Genomic DNA, 21226 nt, shown 5'->3' with positions numbered 1-21226 from the left:
TCTCGAGGAATTGTGTTTACCAGAATATTGATTGGTTTATGTGTTTACAACATTGCTAGTTCAACCCTGTCATGTTATATCGGACCAAGAAATAAGTTTGGTTTCTGTTCTCAATATAAAAGCTGCTTTATCTGGGAAAAGAGCCAGTTCTTTCTTGGTTTCCATAGAAGGCAGACTCTGTGATAGTCTGTTTATTGATTTATAAATTTGAGCTTTCCTGACACTTTAATTGAGCAAGACTATCTGCTTTGTACTTAGTCTTTCCTTGAGTTTTCTCCAGAGGCAGACCTTATGTTAGTCCTCTTGCAAGAATATGATAGCTCCTAATTAACTAATTTATCTTTTTTGTCTAAAATGAGCATACTATTAAATAAACTCATTACTTTTTAACCTGGAATCCTGCCTCATGCAGGTTTGTGCTATTTAGCCTTGGACTGAATGTTATAAAGGCTCACGAGGAAGACAGCATCGGTCATGCACGGCAACCCTCTCAATTAGTCAATTAGAATGTCAACAGTTCTCATAGAGAAGATCAATGAAGACAAGCTACTGACTCAAAATAAACTCAAATGATTTCTCAGAAGCATCCAGGAGCAGGCAACTAAGCATTCAGGAATGTATTTTGGTGAACTACTAAGCGTACAAAGCAGCAAAACATAGCATTCTTAAGTGGAATGCAATCAAACACAAACTAACTGCTATATCTCTGTATGGGGATCTCAGTGTTCCAAACTGTGATGCAGCACCACATCCAAGTTGTGATGAAAGAAAAAAAAAACATGAGTAATCTTAGACTTTACTCATGCACCACATTAATGAGAATGCAAAGTCATTTTCTCCCACATTGTCACCTTGTTAGTATGATTAAGGGAAATTAATTGCACAGTGGAAATGTGCTCTACTCTGTAATACCCACATTTCCGAGGAAAAGAACACATCTGATGCCCAATTTAGCTGCCTAAATAGAGGCTAATGTACGTTTTATGATTGCAATGCCACAACATCTTCTCTCATTTAAGAGCTTAGCCCAATCTAAGCTCAAGCCTCAGGTCATTATTATGTCAAGATTTGCCAAATATATATTTTTTACCTTTGAGGTTTGGGAGGGTATTTCCTAGTTGAAACAAGCAAATACAAATGACCAACCTTCCATTGTAAACCCGGACACAGGCAAAGACTTGCCAGACCTGGGTTTTGGAAATAAAGCTTGGCTAAGGAAGTACACTAGAATACAGTTTAATACCTCCACTTACACCAGCCCCTCTCATTAAGGCTGCTTGTACATTAATATATTCGAATTATTCCCATCCATACTTTGACACCATCCATGCTTTGGCCACAGTTACGCTAAGTTGGGCACCATCATGACATGCATGCCGACTTTAGGCAATGAATTACCATGATAATGCCAGTGCCAGCATTTCTGTAGTTCTTGTAGACAGAGTTACCTACACTGCATTAAGCATTACCACCAATGTGCAATGAATACCAATAATATGAGAATAATTACCACCACACTGCCAGAACCACCACTGTGCCTTGTATTCCCACAATATGCCTGAAAGCATTGCAATTATGATGAAAGCATAGATGTTACTTTATGAATTACATCAAATGATAAAAGGCAGAAATGTGACAAATTCAGATTGGTGATTTATGATGTTGGATTGTTTGTGTTCCAGTTCAGGGGGGACCTGGCCTGGCAGTTCGGGCTGGAGTACGACCATTAGATCCGGGTCAAAACTGATTTGCATATGGCTAGGTCTAAAGTGAAGTAGCATAGTGGGCAAAAGAACGATGGGTTGGAATGCTGCACCATGTGATTGCATGCATTCCTCCAATCACCTTTTGTGTGTTTAAACTACTTCATTACCAGTTTCTGGTTGTTAATCAGTGAATGGCAAGGCAAACATACGGCTGATCAAACAGGAAGAATAGGGACAATCTTTCTCGTAATTTTGTTAATAGTCAGTGTATTAACATTGCATGGTTTATTATATATATATTTGTATGTAATGATTTTCATGCTATCTACCTTTTTGTGATATATTGTTCCATACATTATATACATTGTTTCTAAAAAATATATATATCTTTTGAAGTTGGTAACTGATTGTGAACATATCGCCCCGCCAATTGCAACAACCTATACTATTACATTGTAAATATTTGAATATTATTCCGAGGTGGGGAACCATTGTGTAATGGATTACCATAAAATGCAAACAGTGGCCACTGTATTTTTAGGACCGCCTTTATGCTAGGAGTGCACACCTTGGGGCACTGATGTACAATATTAATAAAGCCCATGTTCTCTCAGAATCAGAATTATGCCAGAGAGGAGCTCAATCATTCTATAGATGTCCACAGTATGCCACGTTTCTAAGCCATGCAAGCACTGTGTTGGGGGCAGTATTTTACCAGGGGATGGTTTAATGTCATGGTTGATACCAATTCGCCATGAAACACCACCATTATGTATAGTCGGTATTTTACCTGGGTGAGCAATAGGTATCATCCCATGAATGCCAGAATTTCCAAGAAAAGTCACCACTGGGTTAAGGCCAGCATTTTAAAAAGCCAGACAAATTGTATCATCCCAGGAGTGCACAAAAGTTGGCAAGAGTTGCCACTACTTTACCAGGAACATAATTGCATTCCTTTCTCATCCTGTCTCCCGCTGGTGCTCTGGAATGCCCTCTCAATTCCCTCACTTTTCTGACCCGGCGTTTCCTGGACAGCATACCAAGAGAGGGGCAAACTGGAGTGCCTCAAAATGGTATTACTTGGTCGGTAGGGGAGGCAGGTTTACCAGTTGGGTGATCTGCGAGGTGGGGAATGCAAGAGGCAGGAGTGGTAATGGTCTCTCCTAGGGAATGGGACATAGTTCCAGTCGTGGCTCGCTGCACTCTGAAGGGGCAGGCTGGGTGTGGTGCACGGGGGAGGGTAGGAGAAGGGGGGCATTTGATAAAAAAACAAAATAAAAACGTACATGCTCTGCCGCCTCGCCGCTCCTCTATCCCTCATCACTGCAGACGAGCACAGGCTCCCAGCCTGCCCTGCGGCCAGTCCTGATGCTGCTCAGAACAGCGTTAGGATTGCCTGGGAGCGCCCACGCAGGGCGCTCCCAGGCAGACTGGGAGCCTGTGCCTGCTCTCTCAAAGCACTGTGCGTATGTGTGTTTGGCCAGCCCATCATCTAACATGGGCCCGCCCATTTCACAATGAAAGGATAATAAACATAGTTTATTATTCATTCATTGTGAAGGGTTTGCAGCATCTGCTGCTGGCAGTCGACCCTCCTCCGCCATAGCAGAGGAGCCGCTGCTGCATAGTTCCCTCCAGTGGGCGTTCCTCCAGTTCTTCCAGCAGGAAAATCTATGGCTCTGCTGGCAGCATCCCCTCTGGCAGAGGGATTTCATTATAAAATTGTGTTTGTAGTTTCTCCCATTGCAAAAAAATCTTGAAGGAACACACGGGAGGGAGGTCTTTTTCTACACTTGCATAGTAAAACAGTGCTTCATCTTTCATCGCAATACGCAATGGGTCGTTTCATCTTGAAACAATAACATAATAATTTGCTAAGCTATGTACCATGTCTATGGTGAAACCTTAAAAGAAAGGATAGAAAAAAGAAGTTTCTTCCTACTCGTGCATTGGGCGCTATAAAAAAAAAATCTGATTTAACAGTTTTTCTTTGCAGCTATCTATCCATGATTCAATTGTCTGCATTTGAAGCAGATGTCTAAACTGATGTGATGGTTTGCGCTACTGGCCACTCTCACCGTAATGGAATACTTGTCATGTATGAATAGAAAGACAACTCATGGTGCCTTCTGATATTCAGCAAAGGGAGTTCATATATGTTAAAAATGCAAGAAGACCTCACGGGAGGCAGAGGAAGTACAGGTACATGGTTTTACCATATGAGAACTTTGCATCAAAAGTGCTTCAAGCCATTTCAGAGTGAGAGGAATACATCCACAAGATGTTGCGAATTATGACGTAAAATAGTTTGAATTAATATTGATATTATAAAGCACAGTGGTACCCTGAAGTGTTCTAGCACCAAGAAGAAAACACTACTAGAATCTGTGATGCCAGGAGTTGGCTTTAAGAAGAGAGAAGGTAAGTTATGAGACTTTTATCAAAGGCAAACTGGCGAGAGATGAAGTGAAAGAAGGAGCAGAGAATTCCAATGAGACGCTTCGTGGATGGAAAATAAGCATCTAAAAAGGAACAAAAGCTGAAAGAGAGGGAAAGACAGAAGATGTAAGGGGGCAGGTACCACGGTGCACCCTATAAATGCGAAGGCAGAATAGTGAATTATGGAAATATCAAGGACAAAAAATTTAAAACAAAATATTGAAAGGTAAGTATCGATTTTCAATACCCAACTCCAATATTGTGACCATTGCCGATATGTATATCTTCAGGGTAGGTAGATCTGGAGTTAGGAATAGTACATCTATACTTCTTCTCTATGCACTCGCCTTTTCATAATCTGATCTTCAACATTTTACACAAATCCTCAGTATTCAGTAGTACAATCCAGTACCAGGGAATGGGTTCAGGGCTTATGCATGAGCTCACTGACAGAGGGGCAAGGTTGATCAAATATCCAGATTTCCTGAGTGGAGACATTTAAGGTAAGTTTACTTCTCAAATCGAAGTCAGTGGAATTTGGTGAGAAAGGATAGGGGTGGAAATTCAGATGTTGAGACCGAGGAAGAAGCAGGCGGCACATTTTGAATAATGTACAGGTCTGCAGTATTGATGGCTTTGGAGAGAAGTAACAGGATTAACATGGATAGCCAGTGCACAAATGCTCATTTGAAAAGACTAGCAAAGATGTGACTCAGGGCATTTTTACTGCCATTTAGGAGACAGGAAGGGGGTAAATAATGACTACCTGGGGTACAGAACGTTACAACACTAACTAGGCACTAAATATCAACGATGTACCTGAACATGTTGGTTTCCTTTCCAAGCATAAATCTGGCCTCAGCCAGAAGTCAAAAACTTGTGTATCCCAGCCGGCACTTTCTATTCTCCTTCACAGAACAGTTTATATATGTGCACCAGCAAGTACAAACTAAACTGTTCAGACGTCAATTATTGTGCTCTGGTCAATTATTCTCTTATTGTGCGGTTGCAACTATTATCTTGTTGCAGTTATACTATTATTGTGCTGTGTGACATGAACAGGCAAAATTGACACAAAGAAACTAAGATTTTAACTTGCAATACTATCTTCTAAAGTGGACAAAGCACAGACATGCACTGGGCATAAACAGGCAAACTTGACACAAAGAAACTAAGATTTTAACTTGCAATACTCTCTTCTAAAGTGGACAAAGCACCGACATGCACTGGGCAGCTCCTCTTACCACTGGATGATTTATCTCGATCACTTCTTTGTCTCGGTGGTTCATTATCTTGATTAGTGAGGTTACGTTTGTTGCTGTTGAAGATGTTAGTAGATGTTGCAGGTGGTAGGACATTCTTCTCGAAGTAGCCTGGATTGGTGATATTTCCCGCTGGACTGTACTGACCAACCACAAAGAAGAGCCCTCTGCCATCAGTTGCCATGCCAACACCACATTCCTTGGAGTCCTTCCACACTACCTGAGTAAAGTGACCTAGGTATGTTCGAAAAGAACACGTAAGTATTTTATATTGTTGAAGTTGCTAATGTTTAGTATTCAACTCACAAACTTGATTCAGCAGTTCAGACATATTTTAAATTTTCGGGATTCCACAATCTGTGCAAAAATGGACACAAGATATAATAACAAATGCGATGAAAAAACTATTTCTGAGCAAAAGTTTAATATCAGGACCTTTTGAGAATAATGTGAACTCAAGATTACTTCGGCCCTAACACTGTTTTGGCTCTATTTCAGATGACAGATTAAGTCAGAGTAAATATGGATGTGAGATATGTAGATTAAATGCAATCACGTGACAAGTATATGCAGCATTTAAAAAATAACTTAGCTAAAAAGTTGCCCCATGGTGACCCAAAGTGACTGAATCGGTACTATGGGCCTGATTTAAAGTTTGGCAGACAGGGTTACTCTGTCACCAATGTGATGGATATACCGTCTGCCATATTACAATTCCATTGTATCCTATGGAAATTGTAATATGGCGGACGGGATATCAGTCACATTTGTTATGAGCCCCTCTGCCAAACTCTAAATCAAGCCCTACGTTGCAGTCCTATGTCAAATGCCATTGGAAACATCATTAAGCGCAACAAGCACTGGCAAAGCTGATGGGTTTGGGATCCATGTGTATACACATAAAAACACAGTGCAAGCCCATTAAAGCCATTCTAGGAAAGGACCAAATGACCTACATAATGAATCTACCCTTGCCTTCACACGGTCATTTTGGTTTCGTTCCCAAATGAAGGTTAATAAATTATCCTGTTTGGGTATTACCAATAACATCTTCCTCTGTAAAAAGCGATTGGAAGTAGTAGAATTGACTAGGAGACTTTTAACCAAGTTGTCACATCAATCCGGATAGTTGATGTATAAATCAAAGGAGCATGTTGGATATGAGGATCCAAGAGATGATTTATTATTTATGAAGCAGCCACAAAGTATCTCAAATGTTTATTGTAATAATATATGGGATTACTTTCTGCTTGACATTTCAGTAGAAAAAAAAAAAAAAAACACAAAGCAGAAGTAAGAAAAGCAACATTTTGTTTATGATACTTTAAACAGCTGCTTTAATTCCGCTTGGTGACCTGACTTCCATTTCCCCCTCGGCTGCTGCCTCTGGCAGCAGGCATTGTGACATCGAACTCGAATGTGATAAGTTATTGCAGTTGAGCTACAATGTCATCTCTTTAAAATCGGTGACTGTGACATTTTTATACAGGGATTGCAGAATCATGTATGATAATCAGATCACCAATTACATGGGGCAAATATAAAGTAAAGCTCTAATTTGTGATGCAATTATCAACCAAGCCATACATATTTAATGAACTATGAATGGAGACCTGGGTATTTAATGCACTAATCAAATGCACACCAGTGTTTAACCAAAACTGTGAACATTTAATGCAATAATCTAACAAACTCCAAATATTTGATGCAATTAATAACCAAATGGCATATGAGCCACGTGAGCCCCACCAACAGTTCAAACAATAATTACCATATATTTAATGTTGTAATCAATTAATGAGCAAATGATGAACTAATCAGACTGAAATGTGCGTAATAATGAAACCAGCCCTAAGTATGTGTTGCTTTAAAGAGAAGAGGTGTGATATCCTAGCCTAAATTGATTTATTCAGGAGACATGTTGGGAAGATGGTCTAAAGCAAGTAGTCTGGGCTGAGCCCAAGGGTTTGTCTTAAGTCTCAGACTGTTGTGTAGCTATTTTAGCTATAGCTCCATGCACATTAGTTTAACACACTAGGCCGCTGTGCACTTTGACTTAGATATCCTTTATTCGGCTTTGCATTGTTATTTTTACAATAACAAGTTTTACGGTCTTGTTTTATTTTCATCTATCTAACTGTTTTTGCTTAGCCCAGCACTGTGTTCTCAAACAAGACATTCTTGATCACTTTGTGCTTCAGTCAAGGCTACAGTTTGGTACATTGCCGGTGAACGTGGTAGAAGTTTAGTCTCCAACATTCATAGAAAATACACATCCTTATGTAGGGACATTTTCTTAGAACATCAGCTGTGTTATTATAAAAACACTTCCTGGTCCCATTACACATTAAGAGGGAGATTCTAGCCAGGGAACCACAACTGTATGATGATTGCTGAATGCTTCGCTGCAGATGCTAACGCAGACTACAGGCCTTTGCTCAGGTATGAGGGTCGATGTCCTCCCGGGGGAACCTGAAAGGCAGGATTAGAGTTTAACATGCTGTGCTCAGATTATGATTTAGATAGGAAATAGTCCATAGATTCTAGTGACAATATGATAGCGTTATTCTTGTGCTTCACTCTCCTAGTCACCATTTTAATATTGTCATGTTGCGTCGTCCTGGTTATTGCAGCTCACACTTTGCTATCTAAGATGCAGTTGTTTTAGTAAACCAATCATTAGAACATATACTGCTTCCGTTTGTCATTTATGTATGAGACCCAATTGTGAGTGAGAGAACCGGATGCGACCTGAGTGACCACGACTTCCCTGAGAAGCCTAATATGTCATGTTCTCGGCTGCCCAGTCATCCCTATCTTTTGGTAGACATGAGGCACTGCTAGTTAGCCGGAGAAAAACCTGGATTTGGAGTGGCAGGTGTCACCCACAGTGGGTCAGACTCAATCTCCCACACAGTGGACCACCTGATCACCTGATCTTGCTGCTCAAAATCCAGTAGTCTCATTAGAATAATGAGAGCCTACCGAACAAGACAAGATGGAGAGATGTCTGGGATAAGCAAAAGATCTAAGCAGAAGTTAAGCAGTAGGCTATCTAAATTCTAAATAATGACAGGAGGCCATATCATATTTCATTTTAAGATGAATTCAAATCTGTACAAACGTCTGCTTTTTAACCTCTCGTGAAACGCTTGTAAAACTGCAGCTTTATCACCGATTCTTTTATTCTGCTTTACAACCAACCATTTGGTCCAATTTTCAAAGTTACCAAATTGCTTGGGGCAGGATGGGAGGTCACCTCCGCTTACTTGGTGCAGTTTATTCTAGGAATTATGTCCCATCACTTCACTAGCTGCCACTGCCAAAGATGTTTTCATTAAACTTTCTAACATTGGGAAGTAATCAGTGCCTCCTCATCCCTCGAACATATACACAACTCTTGGTTCCTTTCATTCTTCATCCTCTGTAGCATCCCCTACTCCCACCATGTACCTCACTTACTGTAGTTCCACCTAGTCAGTGAAACCTATTACTACAGTCTCTTTGCTCATTTCGAGCTTTCCGTATTATAGTGAAGATTTTCATAGCCTCTTTAGTACATGATGTGCTTCTAAAATCTCTTGTGGTCGGTGATATGCAGCATGTGCAAAGAATGAAGCCTGCACATTCTTGGAATGGAAGCCCAAGAGCAAGCCTAGATGTAATGTTCACCATCTTAACACAGCCGCCTGGTTACACCAAAGCTCAGTTTACACAAGCACAGGCACAATTTTTCTGCCTTTTTCAACAAAATACGTTTTGAAAGAAGGAGGCTCATTTAATTACAGGTGACCCAACAAGGCTCTGTCCGAGCTGATAGTAACAAAACAAACATGGTGCATTTTCTTGCAAATATCTCTTCAGATTTAGGGCCTGATTCTAACTTTGGAGGACGGTGTTAAACCGTCCCAAAAGTGGCGGATATACCACCGACCGTATTACGAGTCCATTATATCCTATGGAACTCGTAATACGGTAGGTGGTATATCCGCCACTTTTGGGACGGTTTAACACCGTCCTCCAAAGTTAGAATCAGGCCCTTAGTGTTCACATTGGCAGGCCGTTGGCGGTATCCACAACAGACTAGAACCAGGCTATCTTCAGCCTTGATCTAAAGCGATGAATGGAATGTAAATCTCTGCTGACTCTTTGGCACAGGGGAATCTCCGCCGTTAGGAGTCCCAGATCGATCCAAGGCCTCTCCAGATCTGTGAGGAGGCCTGTCTTAGTCCACTTCTAATCACTCTTATCATATGTCTCAGGGAGGCACATTTGGATCACAAGAGTAATGAACAGTTGCTGACTTGCCAACCAGCTGTTTTATGGTCAGCAACGCCACTACCTCTAATGAAGACATCTTCAATTATTTGCAGTTTCCTTCATTAATACTTATCTGATCCACCATGCCATGAACCACATAGGAGCCCTATACATGTCTGGATTGAAATGGTAAGCTTCAGGGGCGTGGCTTATCACTAGCCATGATGGCAGCACATTAGAGGAGCTCTGCAGTCGCCGTTCTAATAACCCATTCCATCCGTCCAAACCTCCAACTTTCATGGATGCCATGACATCCACTGGGTAAGCCGAAGTCCCTGGTGCCCCTGTAGTGGCGTTCTGTGCTTTGAGGAGCAACTGGTGAGATACGAGGGGGGACAGACCCAAGGAAAATGCAGGCTGCTGTGCATAGGCCGTGCAACGTGACTTTGGAAGTTGCCACTGCCCCCTCTTGTTGGAAAGTGGATTATTGGCAAGGGCAGGAAAGTACCTACACTTAGCAATAGGCCACTAACCCCTACTATGTTCAGTTAGGTCTCAATAAATTAACACCAGCTCAACCCTTGGTAGCTTGGCAACGAGCAACAAGGCTTAACTTAGGAGACAAAGTGTAAAGAATCCAAGTATCACAAAGCAGTAATTAAATAAAACACAGGAAACAGTTTATAATCCAAAAACAATTAATAAAAATAGGAAGTATTTTAGCTTTAAAATGACAGCAAAATGAATAAAATCAGCTAAAGGGAACTGGAGATATGAATTTTTAAAGAATTACTGTTCGTAGGAACGAATAGCGCCAATCAGGTCATCTGGTCGCAGCACGACCGGGACAAAGTCAAAGTTTAAGGCCGAACGCGATGGAGCCCTGCTCAGCTACAGAAAGCGCGAGGCGTCGGTCAAAGGTTTACCTTCGGACTTAGTTGTTTTCTTGAAGATTTTCTTCAGTGGGACGAAGTCGCCAGTCCGATCCGACCTCCATGGAGCCCTTCCTCAGATACGCATCACGAGAGCCCTTAGTGCAGATTTCTACGTTCTGACTTGGACGATTTTTCGAGATGAAAATCCTTCGACCGGGGCAAACCTGAATCTTGATCCAACATCCCTGGAGCCCTCTTCAGATACACTGTCCGGGAGGTCCCAATCAACTTTCTACGTTTGGACTTAGTCACTTTTTCTGATATTTTCTTCAGCCGGGTGACCCTGCAAGTCAGGCAGGGTCGCGGTTGAGGCAAACTGGCTAGATTTGCAGCAGCGGGTCGGTCCGTTTATGGAGCTTTTCCCATAAAGTTCTCCAATCTTCTCCAAAGTTCTGGATCTTCTTTTAGAAGGTCTTGTAAGGTTCTTTTGGAGTCCCCAGCTCACCCCAAAGTTCCTGAAGCTCGGAGTTGCTCCTTGAGGGTGCAGACTACAACTCCCAGAATGCACCTGGCTCACACTCCAAATTGGTCAATGGACAGTGGTCAGCTTGTCAGTTTCTTCAGGATCAGAGACAGGGGACTCTGGTAAGCAACAGGGAGCCCCTCCTTGAACCAGTTGAAGCCAGGCAAAGTCCTTCTTGTGGTGAAGCCCACACGTGCAACTGGTGCAGTTCTTCAGAGTGCAGTCTCTAGGTGCAGGTCATGGGTGCAGCAGGGCAGTCCTTCTTCTGATGTTTTTCCTTGTAGGGATCTGAGGTGTGGGTGCATCTCTGCCATATTTACCTTTGCTCCTGGGAGAAAAACACGGGGGTTCCTGGTTCTCCAATCAGATGCAGGGTCCTTCCCCCTGTGATGACCACTTACTGGGAAGTGTGGCAAAAGTCAATCCAAGGGAGCAACATTCTTCAAAAATCCATCATGGCTGAAACTTATTTTTGGAGGTTACATTGGCTGTGCCCACTCACTGGTGTGGCTAAAAATCCTAACCACACCCACTCTCCTGCCCTCTCCTAATCTAATCAAGAGGGCACCTAATGGTCTGGAGTTGCAGGATGTGAGGGAGGTGCTGGGTTGCTCCTAATGTCCTCCACTGCCTTTGAAAGCCAGTTTGGCAGCCCTCCCCCTTCCTGCTTCCCTATCTGCTAAGGCAGTTCTCCTCTCCCAGGCGCATTCTTAGTGTTCAGCCCAGGCCACTTCGCACCTCATCAAGGCAGCCTGGCCAGGCTGCTAGAGGTTTGCCAATCAGAGAAGGGCACTATAGAGCTGAAGTTGGCAACTTTTTAGGTAGAGTTTAATACTCTTTACCTGAACTAGTTATATGAAATCCAACAATTGTAAGTTGTGGGATTTATTGTAACAATTAATTTGATACCAAACTTAAGGTATCTGACACTTAAGGAGACTTTGTTAATTAAAATAAAGTCTCCCCATTTTAGCCTATGGAGACCATTCACTACAGTGAGGGAAAAACTAATTTGGCTATGTTACCTCCCCAGGGCTTATAAAACAATTTTATAAGGTCCCTGCTTATAGGTACATGGCACCCAACCCTCGGGGAACATAGGACACACCTTAGGGATGACATATATGTAAAAATAAGGTGGGTTAAGACTTTGGAAGTACTTTTAATTCCAAAGTCAAATTTGCATATAACTTTAGTTGAATAGCAGCCAGCAAGGCAGGCCTGCCTTTAAAATGACACTGGGCACCTCAGCAGTGCACCTATGAGGCACTACCTATGCTGGGGTTCCTAAACCTATATGACCTACCATATACTAAGGAGTAATAGATAGGTTAATACTGCCAATTGGCCTAATTTGCATATCTACTTTACACAGAGCACAGGGCCTGTGACTGGTAAGCAGTACTAGGGTACAGCCAAGAGTCAGTAACCACCAGTATCTGTCAAAAACAGTTGGGGGTGACCTGGGCAAAAAGGAGGACTTTCCTACATCTCTCCTTTATCTGACTCTGCCTTCTGCAGTGCCGCCTGATTGCAGTACTGGGCCATCACCGGTTTTGTAGCGACACTAGTGCTCCTCCAGGGTCTCCCTCCCTCGCCACCTCTTTGACTCTGGACTGGTGGAGGGCCCAGGTGACAGGCAGTGATGGGAGCCAGGGATTGGGCAGGTAGCCTGAGGCCTGAGTGAAGCAGCTGTCAGCATTGCTGCTTCACCACCCTCCCTCTTAACCTCCTGTCCATTTGACTGGGGTGTGTGTGTGCTTAGACATGGCCCCAGGCCAGATCGCAAGTGGACCTTTGGCCTCATGCTGCAGCATGGTGCATGACCACAACCCCTTGTGGGGGGCAACAAGATATTCGGCAAAGTGAGAGCAGTGCAGGGCTGCAGGAGCCTGACAGACCAGCAGCCTTTGCCATCATAGAGGCCCGGAGAGTGGCAGCAACAGCGGTGAGCGGGCCGCATTGCAAGGGATCCTACCCTATTTAAGGAGAAATCACGGATGTGCATGTGTGTGTGTGTGGCTCCCACCCCTAACAAAGTAAGTGCACCAGCAGGGGAGCTGGGTGAGGGGGATTGGGGGGCAACAAACTCTGATGGACTGAGTTGACCCCTGTGAACAGCTTCTAGCTGGGTCCCCTCGCCCCGTGTGGCCTGGCACTGCACCTGCACATGGCCCCTTTATATGACATGCGTACTTGAGTGACAAGTGGGGGTCTGTGTTGGGGCACCCCCTCACCCATCAAGACCATTGAGTGAAGGCCTCCGATCATACACAAGGGACTGCTAACCTAAGAGCCAGCTGCTGCCAGGACTTTGGTGTTCTCTAACATACAAAGGTACAGGCCGTGGGGAAGTGGAGGTCTTGAATGATTACTGTGACTGACTAAATGCGAAGACACTTGTGAGGCCTGGCTTTCTACATCACTGAGTGCCTCGGAAGTGATGGAATGTGTGCTATGGTGAGGGACAAACGACCAATACAGACCAACAAAATGTACTAATATGATGTACCTAGGGCACCCCCTGTCAATAGTGGACTGGGTGCAGAACTCCACTCCACTCGGCCAACGAACCATCACTGAGTGCTATCATTGCAGCGATACAGGACCTGAAGACCACAACAGAACCTAAGCTGGATGCTGTAACAGATGTTACTGTTCTCCAAGTGGAGTTTAAAAAGAGTTGACGGTGGCGGAATCACATATAAACTTGTTACAATCTATACCTAAGAGACTAGAGGACCAAGTAGAATATCTTAAGAAGCAAAACGTCACCATTGCAGCCAAACTTGAGGATCAGGAGGGCATGGAGGACATTAGTGTGGTGGGAGTTCCAGAGAAGGCTGAATGCCAGTGTGCCAATCTTTTCATGGAGGGCCTCACTATCAACACTCTCTGCTCCAAGCATCCAACTTCTTTTCAATCAAAAGGGCACATAGAGTGCCAGTGCCCCCACCGAAGCCAGTTGCTTTTCTAAGGACGATTATTCCCATGGTGTTCAATTATCATGACAAGGACACAATTGTTCAAGTGGCCCATGCCCATGGCGATCTGAATCTGAAATCACCACAATTCACTTCTTTCCAGACTTTACTCTGGCGGTCCCAATGGCAGCAACGCAATTTCAAAGAAGTCAAGAAAGTGCTCAGGGCAAAGGAACTCAAGTAAATGATGTTACTCCCAGCCAGACTACAAGTGCTAGCAGAGGGCAAATCCTGGCACTTTACAACACCAGAAGAGGATGGAATTGGTTGGAGGGATGGTGCACCCCTGGATGACGAGAGGAAGAGGGTGGTGTGGAAGACAGAACCCAATCTTCTGTCTGATTCCACACCACATGCAAACAGGAGATGTTGCACCTAAAGACTAATGAACATCACAATCCCAACGACTGATGGATGATGGCCCACCCTACACACATTTCTGGATACTGTAAGTGACATTGGCGGAATATTGCTATGGGGATACAGTCACAGGCCCTAGAGGTGACTGCATGCATTTGTTGGCCCCGTGCTGGGGCATGGATTGATTGGGGAGAGGGATGGGGCGTATTTTGCAAATCTACAATGCAGACATATGGATAAATTATACTACACAAAAAGTGGTGTAATTATTAATACATGATACACAGGCTGGTCAAGGTGGTGGTGATCAACCCATTGTTTTGCATGACACAGTTTGGGCAACAGGCACTCTGCAGATTGGGGTGGTGGGTAGTTCTGAGCCTGCAATGCAAGGGAACAGGGTGGTGGGGGGGGGGGGGGGGAGTTTCTTTGTTGGGCACTACTGTTTTATTGTTTCATAATAGTTTTTTGTGTTAAATCTTGCTCAAGCACAGTGTTGTCAGAGAACAATAGATCCATGTGTAGGACACATGGGGGTGGAGGGACACAATTAGACCTTAGGTAGGAGCATAGGCAACCCCGCTAACACAACACAGTTGAATGAGGACTCCACCACAGCTCAGTCTCAAAGTTCTGATGTGGAATGTCCTCGGTAGCAAGATCAAGTGCACTATAGTGCTTCAATATCTCTGTAGGCATGCCCCAAACCTTGCCTTCTGCAGGAGAATCACCTTAAAGGTAACCACTATGAAGCGTTAGATAGATCTGGATACACCATCTTGGCACACGCAGGCTACTTGACCGAGTCTAGAGGAATGGACAGTCTCCTTAAAAGGTTGGAGCCATGGTAAATTTGTAGCCCAGACTGGGAGTTGAGAGAGACACAAATTGAATATTTGCTCCTTATATTCACCCCACAAACTACACAGAACATCACACTTTGCGCCTTATTTAGAGAAATGCCACCAGGGATACAAATATTAGGGGGAGACATGAACGCTGTTGTTGATCCGGGTATGGACAGAAAAACTAGATCTGCGTCTGCAGGAGAACTGGGCCTCCTACGGACCTTTATGGAGGATATGGGCCTGGTGGACCTCTGGCACGATCATAACCCTGCAACGGGATAATGCACATATCTATTGGTGGCTCGTGGTATCTTCTCTCAACTAGATTCCATCCTCACTCAGTGGATACAAGCAGGCAAATGTAGGAATGAGGCACATAGATCGCACTGTATCTCCAACCACTCACCAGTGGAGGTGATGCTCTGGGGCCCCACAAGAGAGCACATGCTACCCCAGCTTTGACCCGTGGCACATAAAAGACAGAGCCCTCAAGGCTCAAGTAAGGGACTGGGCAGACAAATACTTTCAGGATAATAAGAGGACTATTCCATCCGCTTGTGTGCATTGGGAGGCCTTCCAGGTGGTCATCCATGGCATGTGCAGGCCCTAAGTGGGGGACAAAGGAAAGAGCATAAGCATAAGTGCGAGGCGCTGGAGTGAGACACTGACTCACTTCTAAAAGCGTACTGTAACTAAGGAAGCTGATGACCCCCAGCTCCAACACAAGCTCGGCCTTTAACAGCAAGTTACGGGAGCTGGCAGAAGACCGGGCACGAGCTCATGCATTGGCAACCCAGCGCGGCCTGTCTGATGTAGGTGGCAAGGTTAACAAACTGGGTGTGTGGTTGGAAGAAAGAGATAAGGGGCAAAATTGGGTCCTTGAGGACCAAGACAGTATAGGGACACCCCAGATGACTGTTGCAGCCATAGCGGAAACATATGCTACTTACTATGAGTAACTATACACCTCCACAATGACCACGTCAGAGGAGGATTGTGCTGATTTCCTGAAAGACATCCGCCTCCAGATGCTTACAGATGACGATATGGATGAGCTGGAGCAAGAACAGGCAGTTGGAGAAATAGCCTCGGCAATATGAGACTTGCAATCAGAGAAGGCAGAGGGGCACAACGGCCTGCCGGTGAAACCCTATAAATGCATGACTGATAAGATTGCAGGGGGCTGGGACGCCACAGCTCTCACGGAGATGCACAGCCCCATTAGCAATGAGTGGCTTTAATTACCTTGGTATCTACGTCACCAGAGATCTACAATAATTTTTAAATAGGACACCTACAACCACTGTTAGATGGATTCCAGGGGGATGTTCCACATTGGTGAGCACTCCCACTATCCCTAATGGGCAAAGTGGCCCTCCTAAAAATTATCACTCTCCCACGCCTGCTCTACATCTCACAAACCACACCCTATAAGGCCCTCCTATACTTTTTTCAGAAAGGTTGACCATATGATAGGACTATTGTTGTGGGACAGGGGCAGCTCAACTATAGCGCTTTCTAAGTTATGGGGGGAGGGAGGGAGAGGGCTAGTGGTCCCTGACAGGCTTAAGTAGTATTTAGCCTCGCAGCCTGTGGCTGTCAACACCTGGGCGTTCACTGACCAAACTGAGCCAGCCAATTAGGTGGACAGAAATGCCATGGGAAACAGAGGTCACCTGCAGGTTCTCCATCGACGAGGATGGGAGCAGGACCTTCTGACCCACACTCTGACAGTGGTAAGGGTGTGGTGAGAAGCTACCAAATATCTGGGATGGGAGGGTGAACTGACAGACAGGACCCAATTGTGTGATCGCAATCTTTTGAGGGAAGGTGGAGGGCTTCTGGAAGTGGGAATTGCCTGGTATATAACACTTGGGCAATATGTGCAGAGGAGAGTCACTGGTGGCCTTTGAGATTCTGCAACATGAATACGAGATGGGAGACTTTGAACGATTCAGAGGTCTACCACTGTGACATGGACTTCAAAAACATATCTTAGAAGTTAAACAAGTGCCTGAGACAGCACTGTTGGGACAGCCGTTTACTGTTAGACCCACTGACCAAAAAATGTGATTTCCATGCTATATAGGAAGTTGTTGAACAACTCCCCAGACCCACTGATAGCTCTGAGAGTGCGTGGGAATCGGATCTTGGTGATATTGAAGATGATGACTGGGTTGAAGCGATACAGAGTCCTAGGAAAATGGCGATACAAACCCATTTTCTCCTAGTCCAACTAAAGATACGCCATAGATCGTACAATTCCGGAGGGCTCCTGTACCGAATGGGGAGGACTGATGCTACCCTATGTCTGAGGGGCTGAGAACAAGTGGAAACCTTTTTTCGCATACTATGGAGCTGCCCGGAAATTCAATGTTTTTGGGTGGGAGTGGTGCGGATAATGCCCCAAGTCACTGGACTAGAGATTGCCCTGGCGGCCAAATGGCACCTCCTAAATATCACAAACGAGGAGAAATGGCCTAGGTGCCAGAGGATTTGGTTGGTTGTGGCACTGGGGGTGGCTAAGCACAATATAGCGCGGACTTGGGGAGCGTGACCTCCCTCTCACCCCCGCATTGTGGATTGGGAAATTGATATGGATAGGTGCCAACGAGCTGAACAAGCAGTTTATAAAAGCAGGGGCTGTCCTCAGAAATGGGTGATGGTATGGGGCAATCGGGCTCCTAAATGGATAGTGATAACATGAACAGAGGAAATGCAAACCTTTCACCTTTGTGCCTAGCCTGGGTAGAGGGTGTTGTCATCTATGCTATTGAAAAGTTGAAAAAAGATAACTATGACATCCATTTGTATAATAAGATTTACGCTGACCAATGTATACACTGTGCGATTGACTTGTTCATTATTTTGCTGTCTGAGCAATTGTTCAATAAAGAGTTTTTTTTTTTTTATTATATGCTTACCTCGTTTTCCCTGCTATTGACGTGTAATTTTATCCTACGAAAGCGCGACCTCATATTTACAGAATACAGTAAAGGTAAGTCTAGATGTTTTCGCTTTGTTTTCTTCTGCGGATTTCAGTGATACTCATTTACAACCCTTTCTACCTACTTTATCATCACTTTTAGTGCTCTGTACCACTTCAGAGTGAAGTGATGTATTGACACAGACGCTTTCTTGCAATGCCTTCTACTGCTCGAACACGAGTTATTATCCACTTTCATAAACCCTACTGCTGTAAATAACACTGCATGTATTTAGATAATAATGCACAATTGAATTACAATGAGCCTCCAGAAGTGATGCTCTTTATAATGAACTTACAAAAGATGAAGCCCAAGCCGAGCTTGCTTTCATCGAAACTTATAACCTGAGGATAACACACTGGTCCCAGAGGTTCACACAGGGTGACACACTGGGCCATGTTTTTCTGAACCTATTCTGCGAATTTCGCTAATGTTTCTTAGGTCCAGAGCAGAACAACCATACACCTGGCTGACGCTGCTCTGATGCAGACAGCTCGTTACAGGGCTTCAGACAGTCTCAATGAAATCGGTTCTATTATTACAGCACTTCCATCCTCATCATACAGATCGATCGTACTTAAGGCCTGCGCGTCTATTCTGTGAAGAGGGGCTGATATTGATGTCTTCACGAGACACTGGAAAATTGCTGCTTTCAAGACAGTGAACTGCAATGTCGGGAGGCAATTCCTGGACCTGAAAAAGACAGTCCAACAGTCTGCCACATAAGAAAAATAAAACATTGGGCAATCATTGGCTTGAAGAGGTTTGCTGATGAACATCGAAACCTCTGACTATACTTGAGTGCAAGCACTTAATTTGTGCCGGTGGTTGTAGAAGGTGGGAACCATGCTGGAGACCGTGACTTATCTATCATCATTATATTTTGACCTAGAAAAAAAGGCAGAAAAAAGTGGAAATAGGAATAGAACTACAGGGAAGAAAAAACCTGTAGGAGTGAGCTAAGGAGACTGGAAGTGTAGGATGGTGAAAGAGTCAAAAGGAGGAATGAACAGAGGGAAGCCCTGGTATTTCTCAAACTCAGTATTTTGTAAGGCCTGTGGAGGGTTACTAAATAAACATTTTTTTATTTCAACACTGCTGAGGACTAGCTGCTTAAGGACAGGCACAACATCCCGAGTTCAGCCCAGTCCAACAGCCGGCCTAAAACCTAAATACAGGACAAGTTTGTGTAAAACTGTACTTTTGCCAAAAATAAAGTGATCAGATTCTAACCATCATCTGACCTGCCTCAACAAGACCCTGCTTTCTAGGGTGAAAGGTTTGAGCAAGTTTGCGGGAAACCCGCTCATCTACAGTAACATCCTTTCTCCCCCACCCTCATGAGACACATTTTCATGCACAAGATGAGAAGCAACATGTGTTATCAGTCATCTACATGACCAGCCATGGACTGCAGTGATAGATGCGGGGCTCCAAGTTGAAGTGCTGCTGCTGCACCCTTTACACTCTAAGCACATGTTTAGGAGTGACAGGCAATACCGTCCCAGTGTCACCAAAACACACGCATTCCACACTTTCCGAACACATACCTACGACTGACAGGGCAGCACAGTGCCCATGTCACTGAATCATGTGGACCACATTCAATGGCCAGGTACAGAACATAAATGTAAGTTAAAATACAGCAGTCAGTCAAAACAACTTAAATATCTTACATGGTCAGATGAAAAGACTATACCTGTGTCACCCCGAAATCCAGGTTTGTTGAAGTCATAGTTCTTGATCTCACTGTACCACGAATCCACTGCTTCATGTCCTAGGAAACGTGAGGACAAACATACAAGGTTATGCTATGTAAACTGGACTTCTACAGCCCCAAAACATTGGGCTTCACTTGCATGTCAGTCTGTCCTGTTGGACCTGTTTATGGCAGGGAACCTACAGCATTGCCTGGACTGCATTCTGGAGACTGGTGAGAGACGGACATGACATGTTAAATGAAAGCAAGTTGTGGATCTCGCATTGAACAGCAGAAAAGGTAACTATCCTAAGTTGCATACTCCGGCAAGTTCTGCCACTGCCTTGTGCGAGAGATGGCACTGCCCATGGATATTCTGCAAGGAAGTCCGGGCATGCTTGTACGATGCTTCAAAGCAACATGGGCTGAGAGAAAGAAGAATGATTGAGCAGGGCAAAGGGACACTCTGGTCAGTTTTTTTCTAGGAAGGTTCCAGCCTACAGAATTTAACAGTAGTTTTGGCTAGGTATTTCGAAGGCATCTAACACAAAGTAAGGACCATCTCACAGATGCAAGGCTGACAAAAGGTCCAGGACCAGTGACCCAAACAACTCCAGCAACATATTTGGGGTTTACAGAATAGATCTTCCCCTCGGGCAGGGGGTCCCTAAACAGCACATCTTGTCAGATAAATTGTTTATAAGTTAATACAGCATTACTATAGCACTATCAACTAAATCTTTGAGGAAATGAATGATAGATTTTGCTATCGTAGTGGCTGCAGTCTTAGGGAGTTTGAGAGTATCTTGGCTGAACGCATGTTCCGTCGGAGGTCAAAAGTGTGCTGACATTAAAGAGGTGCCTTTTTGGACTGGCCGAGAGCATATCTTGCAACTAATATTCACATGGTAAAAATCCAGAGTGGAGGTATCCAGTGGTGTCTTCCCTTCTTTCACAATGTTTGTGTCTAAAGCACCTGTTAACAATACATAACCAAGGGATGATGGCCTACACATCAATTACAAGGATCTTCCACACAACATTCAAAACCAAAAAGGGGGTTTCGTAGCAAAAACACATGGGATTCTTGACAGCACATTTTTCACCTTATGGCAATAAAAGATTGACCATATCATCCTAGTAACCTCCTAAACTCGGTGTCAACTCACAAAAATATAATTATTCCAACACAAAATGAAGACATACTCCACACTGCTGTTTGCTAAAGCAATTGAAACGAAAATAGCTTAAAGAAAACCTCAGGCATGGAAAAGTTGCTTACT

General features: G+C 44.0%; 1 protein-coding gene across 3 annotated transcripts in view; it reads right to left on the bottom strand.

Annotated features, from left to right (window-relative positions):
- The window catches only part of LOC138301163 (uncharacterized), a 377689-nt gene that overhangs the window by 131429 nt on the left and 225034 nt on the right, over positions 1-21226 (bottom strand). For all 3 annotated transcript variants that reach the window (XM_069241353.1, XM_069241354.1, XM_069241355.1), the window contains exons 4-5: positions 19944-20021; positions 5390-5641 (exon numbers count right to left, since the gene is read on the bottom strand). In XM_069241353.1, the coding sequence (XP_069097454.1) occupies positions 5390-5641; positions 19944-20021 (330 nt within the window). The remainder of the gene's footprint in view (positions 1-5389; positions 5642-19943; positions 20022-21226) is intronic.

The sequence above is a fragment of the Pleurodeles waltl genome, chromosome 6 (assembly GCF_031143425.1).
Source record: "Pleurodeles waltl isolate 20211129_DDA chromosome 6, aPleWal1.hap1.20221129, whole genome shotgun sequence".
Classification (NCBI taxonomy): Eukaryota; Metazoa; Chordata; class Amphibia; order Caudata; family Salamandridae; genus Pleurodeles; species Pleurodeles waltl.
This window is presented reverse-complemented; position numbering and strand designations above follow the sequence as displayed.